Source organism: Dendroctonus ponderosae, unplaced genomic scaffold (genome assembly GCF_020466585.1).
Source record: "Dendroctonus ponderosae isolate FM_Combo_2020 unplaced genomic scaffold, Dpon_F_20191213v2 Dpon_F_20191213_1, whole genome shotgun sequence".
In the NCBI taxonomy this organism is placed as follows: Eukaryota; Metazoa; Arthropoda; class Insecta; order Coleoptera; family Curculionidae; genus Dendroctonus; species Dendroctonus ponderosae.
This window is the reverse complement of record NW_026017110.1, coordinates 35,084,905-35,100,276: the sequence shown is the minus strand read 5'-3', so window position 1 is coordinate 35,100,276 and position 15,372 is coordinate 35,084,905. Positions and strand designations below refer to the sequence as shown.

General features: G+C 34.8%; 2 protein-coding genes and 1 long non-coding RNA gene across 3 annotated transcripts; all 3 read left to right on the top strand.

Annotated features, from left to right (window-relative positions):
- Nucleotides 1-1,566: 1,566 nt before the first annotated feature.
- Nucleotides 1,567-2,169, top strand: LOC109534252. The gene has a single exon (XM_019899849.1). It carries the CDS (start codon nucleotides 1,567-1,569, stop codon nucleotides 2,167-2,169), a length of 603 nt encoding a protein of 200 aa, XP_019755408.1.
- A 23-nt stretch (nucleotides 2,170-2,192) lies between these two features.
- LOC125503956 (zinc finger protein 33B-like) lies at nucleotides 2,193-2,859 on the top strand. The gene is made up of 3 exons (XM_048665186.1): nucleotides 2,193-2,357; nucleotides 2,420-2,539; nucleotides 2,597-2,859. The coding sequence occupies exons 1-3, from the start codon at nucleotides 2,270-2,272 to the stop codon at nucleotides 2,857-2,859; spliced, it is 471 nt and encodes a 156-aa protein (XP_048521143.1). The 5' UTR covers nucleotides 2,193-2,269.
- Nucleotides 2,860-11,185: 8,326 nt separating this feature from the next.
- On the top strand, nucleotides 11,186-11,936 carry LOC125502476. The gene is made up of 2 exons (XR_007280228.1): nucleotides 11,186-11,375; nucleotides 11,708-11,936. It is a non-coding gene; the product is annotated as an uncharacterized LOC125502476 (long non-coding RNA).
- Nucleotides 11,937-15,372: the final 3,436 nt, after the last annotated feature.

The following is a 15,372-nucleotide window of genomic DNA, read 5'->3' as shown; positions in this document are numbered from 1 at the left end:
GCAAAAATTATAATTCAAAGGTTGTGGCAGAGTCAATTAAGCTGGGATGAATCAGTTCCATTATCTATATTAACAGAATGGAGACTTTTTTACAACCAGTTAAAGGACGTCGATGATTTGACTATTCCCAGGAATGTTCTTGTGAATGATTTCGTAGTGGTGGAGCTTCACGGTTTTTCAGATGCTAGTGAGCTCGCATATGGCGCTTGCGTCTATCTAAGAGCTGTGGACTCGTCGGACGAGTGTCATATCAGTTCGCTTTGCGCCAAGACTCGCGTGGCACCTTTCAAAACTATCACAATTCCGAGGCTACAATTGTGTGGAGCTGTACTTCTGTCAGAACTCGTTGGGAAGGTGATAGATTCGTTACAGCTCTCTATTTTTAAGGTAGTTTTATCTTGGATTAGAGCGGAATCCCATAATTTCAAGATCTTTGTTGGAAATCGAATATCCCAAATACAAACTCTTACCACTCCAAAGGATTGGCATTACGTAAGTACCACGGAAAACCCCGCTGATCTTCTATCGCGTAGTGCCAGTCCTGGGGTTCTAATGTCCAGCCAGTTATGGTGGCATGGACCTTCATGGCTCTCTAAAGGTTCTGAATATTGGCCCGTTGATAGCACCAATCTTCATGAGTCAGAATTACAAGAACAGCGACAAACAAAAATCAATTGTTTTTCCAGTAACGGATAATTTTTCCTTATTTGAACGATTTCCATCCTGACCAAGATTAGAGAGAGTTTTCGCATATTGTTTACGTTTCATTAAGAACTGCCAACTCTCCTCGGAATCTAGATTGGGCGAAACTTTATCTCAAGGAATTGAACCATAGCTTATTTCGGCTCGTACAATTAGTACAGGCGCAAGAGTTTAAGAGCGATCTTCATGACTTAATGAAAGGAAAACCTTTATCATCAAAGGGCAATCTAATTTCATTGAATCCGTTCTTGGATTCTAACAATATTTTACGCGTGGGTATATCTAATAATAAATCTCCTGAAAACTACAGAAGCATAACACTACCAGCCTCAACTATGAAACTGTTCACAGAAATTTTGGAATCAATCATCACCGAACGTTTACCGAACATCACCAAATGTCAGAAGAACGAGGTTTCAGATAAAATAGATCGACGCTAGACGATATCTTTACAATCAAGCAAATGGTGGAAAAACCCATTGAGTACGGAAAACCCGCATTTTTCTGCTTTATCGAGTAAAACTGTTCGATGTTATCAATATTTTAAGGAGGAAACACATACCTGAAGCTGTTATAGAAACTATCAAACAGTTAAACGTCAACACTTCGACTCACATCTCAATAAATCAAAAACTGCCAGAGAAAATTCCAACGCCATCGGGAATTAGACAGGGAGATTCTCTAAGCCCTCAGCTGTTTAACATAATAATAAATGAAATAATTAGTCACGTCAAAAACTCGGGCAGAGGGTACAGACTTACAACTGGCGAAATAAAAATAATTTACTTTGCTATGACGATGCTGTTATCATAGCTGAAAGCGAGGATGACCTTCAAAAACAGTTGCACGCATTCTGTCAAAGCTATGGCCTACAACATGCAAATATCCACTTCCAAAACAAAAACACTCGTAATCGCTAAAGACCCCGTCAGATGTAAACTCGCACTCGATAATAATTTAGTAGAGCCCGTAATGAAGTTTATCTACCTGGGAGTGCAAATAACCTCCAGTCAAAACAGAGACAATGAAGTAAGGGTCCAAGCAAACAACGCTAGCAGGGTAGCAAGTGCTCTACGAGACGTAGTATGGAACTACAAACACATGGGGAAACAGGCTAAAACTAAGATCTATAAAACTTGCGTACGACCCGTACTGACATACGCTACAGAAACCCGAGCACACACCAGTCGAACCAAAAATATCCCGCGAACAACGGAAATGAAAATACTGAGGAATATAGCAGGATACACCCTAAGAGACAGGAAAAGGAACACTGACACAAGAAACGAGTGCGAGATCGAGGACATAGTCAGATGGGGACGGAAGCGTCGTAGAGCCTGGAATGACCACGTCACTCGAATGAATATGGACAGGGTAGCAAAAATACTGGCGGCTAGCGCCCCGGTTTCCACTTTGGCTTTGACATTGTACGCGTACGCTTGGTTATCTAAAAAATTTTATGCCTAAAAAGTCGAAAGTTAGAAAGTAGTAAACATTTGCGATTGTATAGTGTTTCTTATTTCTTCGAGTGGTTTTGTATTTATTGTAATTTACTTTGAATTTGAAAATGAACTACACTATAACTTGTAATATTTGCAACAAGAACTTTGGCGAACCATATAATTTAAGGGCGCACATAAAAAAATTTCACCCAGGTAAGAAATACATTTTTTTAACCTTAATAAAGTTATTGGCTATGTATAAATATTATTTGTAGGTAACTTAAACGACCTGGCACCCCTTAGAACGTTTAAGTGTTCTGCAGTCTGCAACGAGTGCAATAAAACATTTGTAAAATACTCGAATCTAACGCAGCATGTCAAAAAATATCACAAAGGTAAAAAAAATGATGTCCTCAATTTTTAAGAATTCATTTTTTAATTTCTTATTTTAGATAAATTAAATGAACTTACCAAGCCTAAGAAATACGCTTTTGAATGTGATAAATGTCAAAAACATTTTACACATTTGCGGCATTTAAAATATCACAAGAAATCCCATGAAGCACAGAAATCCAGCGGCCTAAAGTGCATTTTATGCAAAAATAAATCTGATGCGAGTTATTTTACAAAACCTGATTTGCATGAACATTTTAAAATGAGACATGATATAGATATAGTCGTATTTTGTTGTAACAGTTGTATTTTAATAGTTTAGAAAAATTTGAGACCTGAAAAAAGCAAGAAGAAAGCGAAACGAATGAACTATTTGTAAATGCATATGGAACAAAAAATAATAATATATTCACTAAGACAATGTATATCTGCCATCGGTCTGGATTTTACAAGAGTAAAGGGCAACATATACGACACCTGAAAACTCGAGGTTCAAAAAAAATCGATAGATATTGCCCTGCAGAAATTTCTGTCAAGAAAATAGATGACAAGTTTGAAATAACTTATGTTACTTACTACTAACGTAGGCCATACCACTGATTTGGGTCACGTAAATTTAAATGCGTTGGAACGGCAAACATTGGCTGTGCAAATTGCATCTAAAGTTCCATTTGAAAAAATTTTAGATGATGTTCGAGAGTCAATAAATGGTACTTTGGAGAGATGTCACCTTTTAACAAAAAAATATTTACATAATATAGAAAGAAGTTTAAATCTTAACAGTGATGCCCGCAGACACAGCAATGATTCAATAAGTGTAGAAGCATGGGTGAAAGAGATGGAAAATACAGGAATTGTTTTATTTTATAAACCTCAGGCAGAATGTTGCAATGAATATACATCACTAAAAAATGATGACTGTCTTGATAATCATGAATCAAGGCCAGCTTGAAATGCTGGATAAATATGGGGATGTCTGTATCTGTGTTGACGAAACTCATGGGTTAAACATGTATGAGTTTAACCTAACTACAGTTTTAATATTGGATGACATGCGTGAGGGATTCCCATGCGCCTTCCTAATTTCAAACCGATCAGATGAAGAAATGATGTACATATTTTTTATGACTAAGAAACAAGTTAGGTAGATCACTAAAATCACAGGTTTTTATGAAAGATATGGCTCCGGTTTTTTACAATGCTTGGGTGCGAGTGATGGATTTGCCCCTCCACAGACTATATTGCACATGGCACGTTGATAGAGCCTGCGTAATAATTTATCTAAGATTAATTCTAGGGAAAAGCAGGCATGTACAAAAATTATTTCTATAATGCATAAGTGTCGCTTTTAAGCGTTAGGTACTTTCTATATATATTTTTAAAATTCTCATAATAATCAGGAACTGTTAATTATAAAATGATCTTACAAATATTTTATAACAGTGAATTTTCTAAAAATTAACAGACATCAAGTTAAAAACTTTTTTTAGCTAAATTTTAAATTAAAGTTTAGTTTAAAATTAATTACTTCACATAATATTTCAAACATATATTAAATGTCCACTTTGTGTGTCAGAATGATCCGTGGTAGGAGATTTAGGGCTGACAGTAACCAAATATATTTTTTTTAGGTGGTTGTTTATAGAAAACTTCGAGCCTTACTTCAAGAAACGGATAAAAATGCATTTTCTGCAATGCTTAATACCTTTATAGAAAGTTTGTTAGGAGATACAACCACTGTAGCTTTTGGTGAATATTTCAATGAATATTATGCAAGGAATGTTGAGTCATGGGCCTACTGCTACCGTATAAATACTGGTCTAAACACCAACATGCATATTGAAAACATGCACCGTGGCATCAAATATATTGACCTAAATGGAAAGGTCAATAAACGCCTTGATCAGGCTATATACCTTTTAATTAAATTTGTCCGGGATAAATTATTTAACCACTTAACAGTTGTGAACAAGGGAAAAATGTCTACAAAATTGAAAGAGTTACGAGCAAGACATAAAACTAGTGATACACTAGATATTAATTCAGTAATGGTCAATGAAACGGGTTGGACAATTCCATCATCATCCACACAAGATTTATACCAAATTGAAGAAAGACAGATTAATTGTAACTGCAAGTTAGTATGTTCTTACTGTGAAAAGTGCCTTCACAGCTATTCATGTTCGTGCTTGGACTCTTCAATTAAATGGAACATGTGTAAGCATATCCACCTCCTATGTAAATTTCTAAAGACTTATAATGCGGGCACCAGTGATGACAATCCAGTTTCTCGATGTTTAGGTAGGTAAACCACAGTTTATAACATACTTTAAATCCCCTAAGTAGTGGAAGATAAGTGCCCCGAGGCTAACAAAAACACAGCTAATCGATGGATTGTGTGATTAGAAGTCGTTGCTTCCTATTTTAATATAAAAATGACTTTCTGTTGAGGGCATTTCCAACTTAGGGGAAAGTTAAAGTTAAGTGTTGTATAATATGAATATAATGATGGTATTTTTTTCATTTCAAAACATGTTTTGAAGACACAGTATGAACAGAAAATAAGAGGTAATAAATTGTGTTTGGTTTTTGTTGCTTGCATTTAGAACTATCGGAATAGTTGGTCTTATATTATTTTAAATGGTTATTTAAATTACGTCATTATTATGGAAGTTGGCATTGTCATGTGACTATAGACGAAATATTTAAAGTGACTCATTAGTAATTTGTGATAGGATAAAAACAATATATCCTGGCAATAGTTTGATATGTAAAACTACTTTAGAAATTTCGATCGTCAACCGTATTATAGGAGACATTTAAAGTGGCATGTTTTTTGCCTTCTTAACGTCGAACGTGCGGATTACAGAACATGAAAGGCAGGCATGAAAAACATGCCGCTCCAGAAGCTGTATGAGCTCCTGTTGGTAAAATAAGTTTAGTGGGACTAGCCATTTACATGTTTTAAATATATTTAGTTTGCACTGTATTTACATTATTATTATTTAGGAAGAGGGACATACACTAGACAAATGTGCAACATAATAATATTACGTTAGTTGTCATCTAAGTCTAACACCAGATTTATTTTTAGATAAAGAGGCCTATTTAACAATTGACGAAAACTTGAGTACCGATGATCAAAATATACCGATTGTTAATGCACTAACTACTAGATCAAAATTAAATAGAAATGATAACTTTATGAGTGATAAAGAAAAATTTATATTTGAATTGTTGAAAGTTATCAACAGCCTTGAGTGTTCTGAGGAGTTGGACATAGCAAAACAAACATTAGCTCCTCTCGTGCCAACTCTAACCGCTTTTACAAATTTAAAAAATAACGACGTTTGTAACAAAACAGTTAAAAGTATACCCCATAATAAAAAGATTGCACAACAAAGACGACTGTTTAAAACCAAAAAAACAACATGCAGGAAAAAAGATCGGTTATGCAAACCAGATAGTTAAGAAGTTAATGACATCGCTTTAAATATTGTAACGGAAATGGCCTGGGGTACTCACGTTTGGAAAGGGGGATCGAAATTCATGGTATTTCAGTAAATAGGAACCCCATTTGGGCCCCATTTACTGTCAAATATGACACTGACAAGCGGGAAATTTCGCACCTGTTCTGGAGATTTCGAGAACTATCTGGGATACCTGGAGAAAACTATATAAGCGACGAAGAGAACCACACAGGGGAGTGAAGTGACAGCCGCGCCTGAGTGCAGAAGAGGTTAAACCCCGCGAGTCCGAAACGCGTGTTTTCCGTTTGTTATTGTTATTGTTTGTGAAGTTGACGTTAATTTAGAAGTTAGTTTGTTCCTGTTCCGTAGTTAAAGTTGTACCGAGTGGAATAAATGTTGGAAGCAGAAGAAAGAGTTTCATACCCGGCCATCCACGGTACAATATGTTACTGTAGTATTAATAAAAATACGTTACTTTTATAGTTGTTTTTTCCTAGATTTCCTAGAATAGTCCCTAGAATGTAACATTGTAAGACTCAAAAAAAATATTTAATTTTCACAGGAATTAAATTACTAATTTCAGACTTATACAGGGTGTCCCGAAATTATGTGGCCAAACTGAAACAGAGAAATCTGCCCTCAAAAATAATATTAATTTTTCAAATAAACATGTATCGAAAAATGCTCCCTAACGGAGCTACGCCTTCTTGAAGAGCAGCTCAGTAGTAGGGGTTTTTGCAAATGCAAATTTGTAGTCGGGTTTTTGCCTTAGAAGCTCTTCTGGACTATCTACTTCTGTGGCATAAATAATATTGGACATATTACGCCACAGATAATAATCCAAAGAGTTTAGATCAGGCGATCGAGCTGGGCAGTTTAATGTTCCACCTCTACCTATCCACCTGCTTGGAAAATGTTGGTTTAGCCAATTTCTCACAGGTTGGCCAAATTGGGATGGGGCCCCATCATGCTGGAAGAACATTTCTAACCGAGTGCTTATAGGAATATTCTCTAGCAATTGACAAACATAAAAAAACGAACACACATAACTTTACACGCCATTTTTGCTTCATGTGTTTATAAAACAGTGATATTTTTAAAGTAATTTAATTGGAAAATGGTGCGTCTGAGCGAAGGAAATTAAGAGTACCATTTCTTCGTAAAATACTTCAGATTTCCACAATTTGTAGAAAAAAGACTAGACTAGAAAAAAAAAGGGCGTTGGTATGGATTATATTCCCTAATCATTTTGTTAATTGGATGATTTTTTCCCATTTTTTGTCAGTTTTGCATACCAAGTTCACTACCTGAAGAAAATATAAATTTTTCAAAAAAAGTGCATTTAAGCGGTCAGTAAACTTGTATGAATAATTTGTTATTTCGGTATTCCCTAAATGATTATTAGTTTTTCCACAATAATTGTTAATAAGTGTATTGGACACTGCTGATGATAATATTTGCAATATTTTTTATTGAATGATTACTACAGCCCTGAAAATGAGTAAGGTGTCCTTGGTCAATAAGATAATTTAGAAATAGGTTGCATTTTTTTTATTAAAAGCTTCTAAAAATATATCTTTAAAATCCTGAATAACTTTTTTTAGAATGATGTAACTGTAAAGCATCATGTTTATTGCTTTTTCATGCGGATACAAAAGTCATCCACGGTTAAGTGCCTTAATTAAATCAAAGCAATCTTCTACAACAAATTCTTTGTCAAGCACTAATTTTTCCTTGCAGAAAGTACACTTTAATTGCGTTAATGCAATGCAACAACAATATCCTGCTAAGTAAGTTAATACGGCCATTTCATCTTTAACCCCTGAAATGTCACTCTTTTCAATAACAATTTTAGATGATAAAGATCTAGTTTGAGTGAAGTCTTCGTTAAGTTGATATTCGGGAGGTTCGTAGAATTTATAGAAATTTCGCCAAAATACCGTGATTGAAGGGTTAATATCGATTGAATTCTAAGTCTCTTCTCTAATTCATACAATTAGCGAATTGAAATATTGTAATGACCGCCGGTACAGAATAGGCTACCAAAACCAAAAACTGACCATCGCTACTCTAAATACCAGAACTTTATCAAAAACCCAGAAACTACAAGAACTCGAGGAAGAACTCTCCTATATCAAATGGGATATACTAGGAATAAGCGAACATAAAAGAACAGACGAAGAACAATTAACACTTCACTCAGGTCATCCTACAAAGGAGGCCAACACATAAACGAAGGATGAGGGAAATTGTTAACACCTAAACTATATCATTCCAAAACCAGCAGAAATATCGTTGAGCTGTGAATCCGGCTCTAAGAAATATTTTATCTTAAATAATACTGGTTACTTACTCTTCAATGAAAATTATAAACTATACACCAGTTTCGCTATAATAATATCTGAACGGAATCTGAAATGCTGACCAACCGCTAGCCCACGTTTGTGCTGAATATAGGTACACTATTAAATTCTATAAGCTATTCACCGGAAATTGTTAAGTTAAAAAAACGTATTATTAGTAAAAATATAGTTTTTAAAAAAGATTCTTCAGAATTATTATCTTTCTTACAATCATTACATCATACATCTGGATCTTACAATATTCAGATTTTTCAAAAACTTTCAATTTGACAAAAGACGCTAGCAATGTAGCGCTTAGCGCAGTACTATCCCAAGTACCAATAGGTCAAGATTTGCCAATCGCTTTCGCATCACGAACTTTAACGACTCAGAACTTAATTATTCCACAATTGAAAAAGAATGCTTATGTCTTGTTTGGGCAACAAAATACTTCAGACCATACCTTTTTGGTAAAAAATTTAATTTCCTCACAGATGACAAGTCGCTTCAATGCCTATTTTCCGTGAAAGACCCATCTTCAAAACTTTTACGATGGAGAATTAATCTTGAAGAGTTTGACTATAAAATTACATACAAAGGAAAGTTAAATACCAACGCAATTGCTCTAATTCGAATAGAAATTCATACTAAAGAAACTAACGATAATCCATCCACAAAATTATTTAAAATAATTCAACAAATCCCTAGAATAAAAAGTTAAATAAAAACCTCCAACGATCTACTAGCCAAGATATATATAAAATGTCTGTGGCCCAACCCGATGAAGAATTAATAGAAATTCCACAATGCGAAGAGGATGATGTCACTGCTCCTACAAATGATGAACAAGACCCAATAGTAGATATACCCATATCAGAAACTGCTGTAAATTATGGTTGGTACAAATCAAATACCATAAATAATACAATAAAATCAAAATAGCGCAAGATTTGCATTCATCTGCCAAATATAAAATGCAATATTTATTTAATTAAAAACGCAGGTACTTTGTCCAAAAATACTTCATCATTATATGCATTTAAATACAATTATCGTAGCTTGGCAGGTATTTACATATTGTTTGTTTAGAGATATTTACATATAGATATAGAGCCACATAAAAATGAGCAATGTGAAACATAAAAACGTCAAGAAATAACTGTAGATAAGACTATTACACGTATACCTGTAACTAAATCCAGCAAGAGAAGGGCAGTAGACACGAAATCTGAAAAAGTGTACGCTGTAATGAAACAATTATCAAGTAACGTGAAGAAGCGAGATGAATTTGATGTATATGGTGAATATGTAGCGAGCACCTTGCGGAACCTCAAAAGCAAATCAGTGATGAGCCACGCAAAATTTGAAATAAATAATATTCTCTACCGAGCAGAGTGCTCAGACATACCATCACCTTGGACACCAACGCCTACTGCTTTATCAGCCACATTAATTACAATAGACACTCAATCATGCAATACACCAGCTACTTCCCCACCTACACCATTTCAAGCAGACCCCAATACACCAAATAAAACCTCTGTTGACACTCAATCATGCACAGGAGCAGAAGACAATACTGAATACAAATTTATAAATATATTAGTGAATCTTTAAGTTACATGTATGTATTTATTTCTATCTTCTGAAACTAAATGAATAAAATATTTCAAAAAAATACTTACTTGATTCTGTCGCTCAAACAGTCAATGAAAGCGTCACAAACTTCCGGCACAATATTAGAAAATTTGAATAAATAACTCAAACTTTGGTAGGATTCTCCACTTGCTAAGAATCTCAGCGTAACTGCTGATCTTTCTCTTACTGGAATTGCATCTCGAAATGTTGTGCCCTCCCTGTCTATTTTATGGAGGATTTCATTTATAAGGTATTCAAAATCAGAACTTGTCATTCTGCAGAAGTTTTTAAAACTACCATCAGATTTAATGTCTCCTGTCGATCGATCTAGGTCATCTCTTTCCAGATCAGTTAAAAAGCTGTACCACTATATTTTTCTCGATCTTTTAATGATGGCCGCTCCCAAAATCTTCGTTTAACACGCCGATGCCGTCCACACAAAATAACACAAGCTACTGCTGCAATAATTGCTTCTCCTACGTTTGACGCCATTTCATATACTACCAGCTGATATGTTGCAAAAATTATGCGCACTGTTTTGTTTTGTTTTTGGTTATGTAGTGTAGATGCTTCTGCTATATTATAACAAGTTACACAACTAATTTGTTGTATAACTTTGTTACCAACATGTTTTGTTACATATTTTAGACCCGGCTTAATACATTTTTTATCCGGTTACAATGAACCGACTTCTAATAAACTTTCGGATAAAGTGAACCAATTTTTTTTACGTAAGGTATAAAATTTCCGTTTATAGCAAACTTTTCGGGTATTCCCCGTGTAATTCCTGTGGTTCCCCCTTAGTTGCCCGATTTTAACTTCTCATGTAAAGTACATTCATTTTATCAGTAGTGTTGCAGACTGTATCGTGAAAAGAGTGAATTTGATAAGTTTAGTTTTTAGTCTTGTTCTGGTAGTTAACAATGGAAAAATCAGTTTGGTTTTTATGCCGCCTAATACCAGTTCAAAGCTGCAACCCATGGATCAAGAGGTAATTAATTCTTTAGAAAGTCATTACAGAAAAATTATGCTAATGAAGATGGTAGAAGCATTTGACAGTAAAAAATATCTATCAGTAAGCATTTTAAATGCTGTAAATTTTATTCATCTGGCTTAGCAGGTCACGCGTGAAATAATTGCAAACTGTTTTCAACATGCCGGATTTTTTGAAAAAGATGGTTTTTGTTTAGATGACGAAGTACCAATAAATGAGTGGCTAATAAAACATAGAGAAGATCCTCATTCTACGGTAACTGAAACCGCCATTACAGTGGAAATGAGGAAGAAATGGGACGATTTCGATTTTGAAAAATACGCTACGATTGATGATGACATTGTAGCAACCAAAGCACTAACAGACGAACAAATTATTCAGTCAGCCACAGCAGGTACGTACATGTCTCTTAAAAAATCTTAATACATATCATGTAATTACATTGTTAGTGGAATTTTGGAATAGAATTTAAGACTCTTTTAATTTTTTTGTTTATTGCAACAGTACTTTTCCACATGACTCTAATATTGTTTACCCCGTCATTTTAATTGTATCAAAAGTTAGACAGGTCCGGTAACAAACGTTCACTTTTAATAGACTTCAGATTAATCAGACGTATTTCCTGTTCCATTTCTAAATATTCTAAGTGTAAATATTATAAAGAGTTTAAATGAATAAAGTGTTTTATATATTATATTTGTGCATCAAATATAACAACTGGCGCAGTCGGTAGGATCTTTGAACGAAGCCGGAACAGGAGTTTTCCAACGAACGACGGTGGATTCCAATCCCTTGACAGCAAAACCAACCCCGGAAGAAAAAGACGCCGCCTTCACTCACGGTGAACTACGGATTAGGAACACCCAGTGAAGCCCCTGGTAGTTAAATCAGCGTAAAGAACACGACGATTAGATGATTTTCCAATTGTAAGTAAAACATTAAATCATTATATTTCCATTTGTTTAATTTAACAAAACAAAACTGTTCAACCATTCAAAAAAATAATATTTAAATAATAACAACTAATTTCAAATCATCAAACAAACATACAGTCCGATAGCTCAGAAGTTCAATCAATAAAAGTAGAACTGTACAAACTTGTTGAAATATTTTCAATAATCCCTGAATTTAAAGGAAAACAAATATTCTTGCAAACGTTTTTAAATGCTTGTGATCATGTCTACAGTATGTCCACAGGAAACCAACAAGTTCTAGTAGTGATTCACATAAAAAACAAATATCGCGGAAGAGCAGCACGCAGCCTTGGACGTATTCTGAAATCAAATAACTCCTCAATGAACATTTTGGTAATACTTGCGATCTAAACTCTCTCATTCAAGATTTACAACGAATAAAACAAAGTCCTAACGAATCTCCGTTAACATTTTTAAACAGAATCCAATCTCTAAATGCAAAATGCATGAAAATATATAAAAAACTAATTTATCTTTTGTTGAAAAATGAGCTCAAATAAGTCTAATTGGGTGTATAACACTCAATACCCTTCTAACATGTTTAGAACCGAAAATTGGTCACATACTTCGTGCATGCAACCCAAAAGACATCTTAAAAGCACAAAGTCGTATAAAACGGCACCCAATCATCAAACAATCAACAACTAAACCTTTAGAGACCCCAATTCTCAAACCCTCAAAACAATTTTCGACCAACTGTAATTAAAAATAATTCAAAATATAAACCGAATTTAAAATTAAATAAATTCAGAACTCATGTCATTCGAAGTCACAATCAAATGATTGAAAACCCTCAGAATTATTTTAAATATAACACCATCTCAAACAATGACGATAACGAATACACCCCTGAAGATATGTGACATGATCCCGCAAGTCCTCAGTGTGATACTGATGATAGACCATATACTATGTACAACCCCGAAAGACCGGAATACTACTTCGACAACAATGAAGAATTTATATCCATTTCAAACGAACTATTTGAAGATAACCAAAATTTTCAGTCCAACCCGAAGCAAAACATATTGAAACGAATACGGAAGAAATCAATGAAATAAACAATCAAATTCAAACCCTGAATCTAAACAAAGCAATTAATTCTCACCCAAATCAGAACTTTTTATACATTTTCTCCTAACAATGAATACCTAAAATCTCCATTATATTATCGACGCAACTAAAACATATAAACTACTAATTGACACTGGTGCAGGTATTTCAATTTTCAAATAAAACACTGTCAAAATCTTTAAACAACGTTTTCCTGAACAAGTAACAATTCAAGACAAGAAATTAGATTCCTCTGAAAAACAAAAATTGAGAGTAGTTATTGACTACAGAAAGTTCAATGAACTCACTATCGATGACAAATACCCACTTCCAAACATTTCTAATTTACTTCATCAACTTGGAAAATATTTTACCACACTTGATCTTGCCTCTGGATTCCATCAAATTGAAATTGATCCTAAAGATCATTCGAAAACCGTCTTTTAAGGCTAGTATAGTTTAGATCATTTTCCCAGTCCACAAATTTCAAAGTTAATTTAAAGAGTTACGAGATAATAATTGATTGTCCCTATGCAATGCCACACTGACAAAATATACCGAAGCACGACTTCTATTAAAACCTGTGATGGAGAAAATTCAAGCAAAATCAAAGCAAAAATAATTTTTCTAAAAGAGTTCCAAATTAACAGCCCAATCGAGTTTATGTTATTCTCATTCCACGAATACTTTGATGGTATAATGGGACTAAAAAACTAAGAGATTTAAACTTGACGTTAGATCTGCACAACCAATATCTCTTCCATAAAGAAATAAAAATACCATTCTTATACAGAACCAATTTGAAGACACAGAAAATAGAAATTCCCCACACTCTTCTGTTATAAAAAGTATTAAGACTGATTTCCCAAATGGAACCGAAATTCTGATAAACGACGACATAATCTATGACGAGAATATCGCAAAAATTCCAGCCTGTTTAACATAAGTAAATAACGGCACATCAGCATTAGAATTCAAAAATTTAACCAACCAATCTCAAATGCAAACAATTTTCTCTCGAGATTCGGAACCCAATTTCAGGAAAAATAATTCCATTGCTTCAATATTGAAAAGCTTGAATATGACGCAAGTAAAACTAATGTGGTCAACATTAATGTCACAAACATGTTAAAAAACTAGGATAGTACCAAATATTTAGTTTAAGTTGCCTACCATGTAAGTGGCTCATTGTCAAAATGTAGAGTGACACTTTTGGCAATAAAGAAGTTAGTCGATTAAAAAACCTTCAAGTGTGTGTTTCATTTTAACAGGTCATGGGCCCAGACGTACATTCGTGGCGTGGGTATCTGTGGAATTGAATGAATTTTTTTTTGCAACTGAATTGAAGTTTTCGGATTTCAAATGGCATCGAATTTCATAGTAAATGTGCCGAAGTTAAAAGGTCGCGAAAACTTCGCAGAATGGTCTTTTGCGATTGAGAATTTTCTAGCCGCCAGAGCAATTTCTTTACGCTCTAATGAGGTTTGTGCCCTCTGTACCAAATCGTGGATAGCAGATTTGCAGGATTTTCCCATTTGATAGGCATATTGGTTGTGGTGTAGAGGACTTCTAGTAACAACCTTTTTCCTGATGTGTCTGTCAATCAGCTTTTCTAGTGTTTTGAGTAAGAAGGATGTTAGGCTGATCGGGCGAAAGAATTTGGCTTGGGCATACGTCACCCGCCCTGGTTTTGGTTTGAATACTACTTTCGCCATTCTCCATTCCATTGGTATATATGCCAGGGCCAAGCTGACCCGGAGCATCTTGCACAAGAGGGGTACCAGTAAATCGGTTCCCTGTTGTAGCAGAACTGGCTATCTGTTCCCGGTGATTTAAATGGTCTGAAGGAACTCATGGCCAACTTAACTTTGGACTGGTTTACGATGCTTGAGGCAAGAGTCCAGTGCTCTTTCAGTACACGCTGTCGCGTCCTGTAGGTCACCGGTATCTCCAGTTCTCTGCTTGTTCCCAGTATTGATCCAGGAAGGTAAGTCTTAAGCATAAGCTCCAGAGACTCCTCTTCTGTTATTGTATATCCTCCTTGTGGTTTTATCAGGGACCCCATTTTTTGCTGTGGTTCCTTTGAGAGTTCTTTATAGAGTCTGGCATAGCTCGGCATATCTTCGATATCCTTGCATTCTTTCCTCCATAAAGCCCTTTTTTCTTTTTGATGGCGTTGCCATATGTAGTCAGGGATGGTCCCTTATAATAGACGAGACAACCGACATTTTAACGAAGATATCGCTAGTGGTTTTGCTTCGATATTACCACAACACCGTTAATAAAGTTAAGGATAGTTTTTTTGGTCTAATACATTTGCATAGCTGCGACGCAAGCAGCATCTATAATAGCGTTAAAAATCTT

Bases quoted from the DNA above. Each gene is read 5' to 3' on its own strand.
- LOC109534252 (XM_019899849.1), top strand. From the start codon at position 1,567: ATGGCCTACAACATGCAAATATCCACTTCCAAAACAAAAACACTCGTA.
- LOC125503956 (XM_048665186.1), top strand. From the start codon at position 2,270: ATGAACTACACTATAACTTGTAATATTTGCAACAAGAACTTTGGCGAA. The intron at 2,358-2,419 runs GTAAGAAATACA...TATTATTTGTAG, and splicing joins CATAAAAAAATTTCACCCAG to GTAACTTAAACGACCTGGCA. The intron at 2,540-2,596 runs GTAAAAAAAATG...TTCTTATTTTAG, and splicing joins TGTCAAAAAATATCACAAAG to ATAAATTAAATGAACTTACC.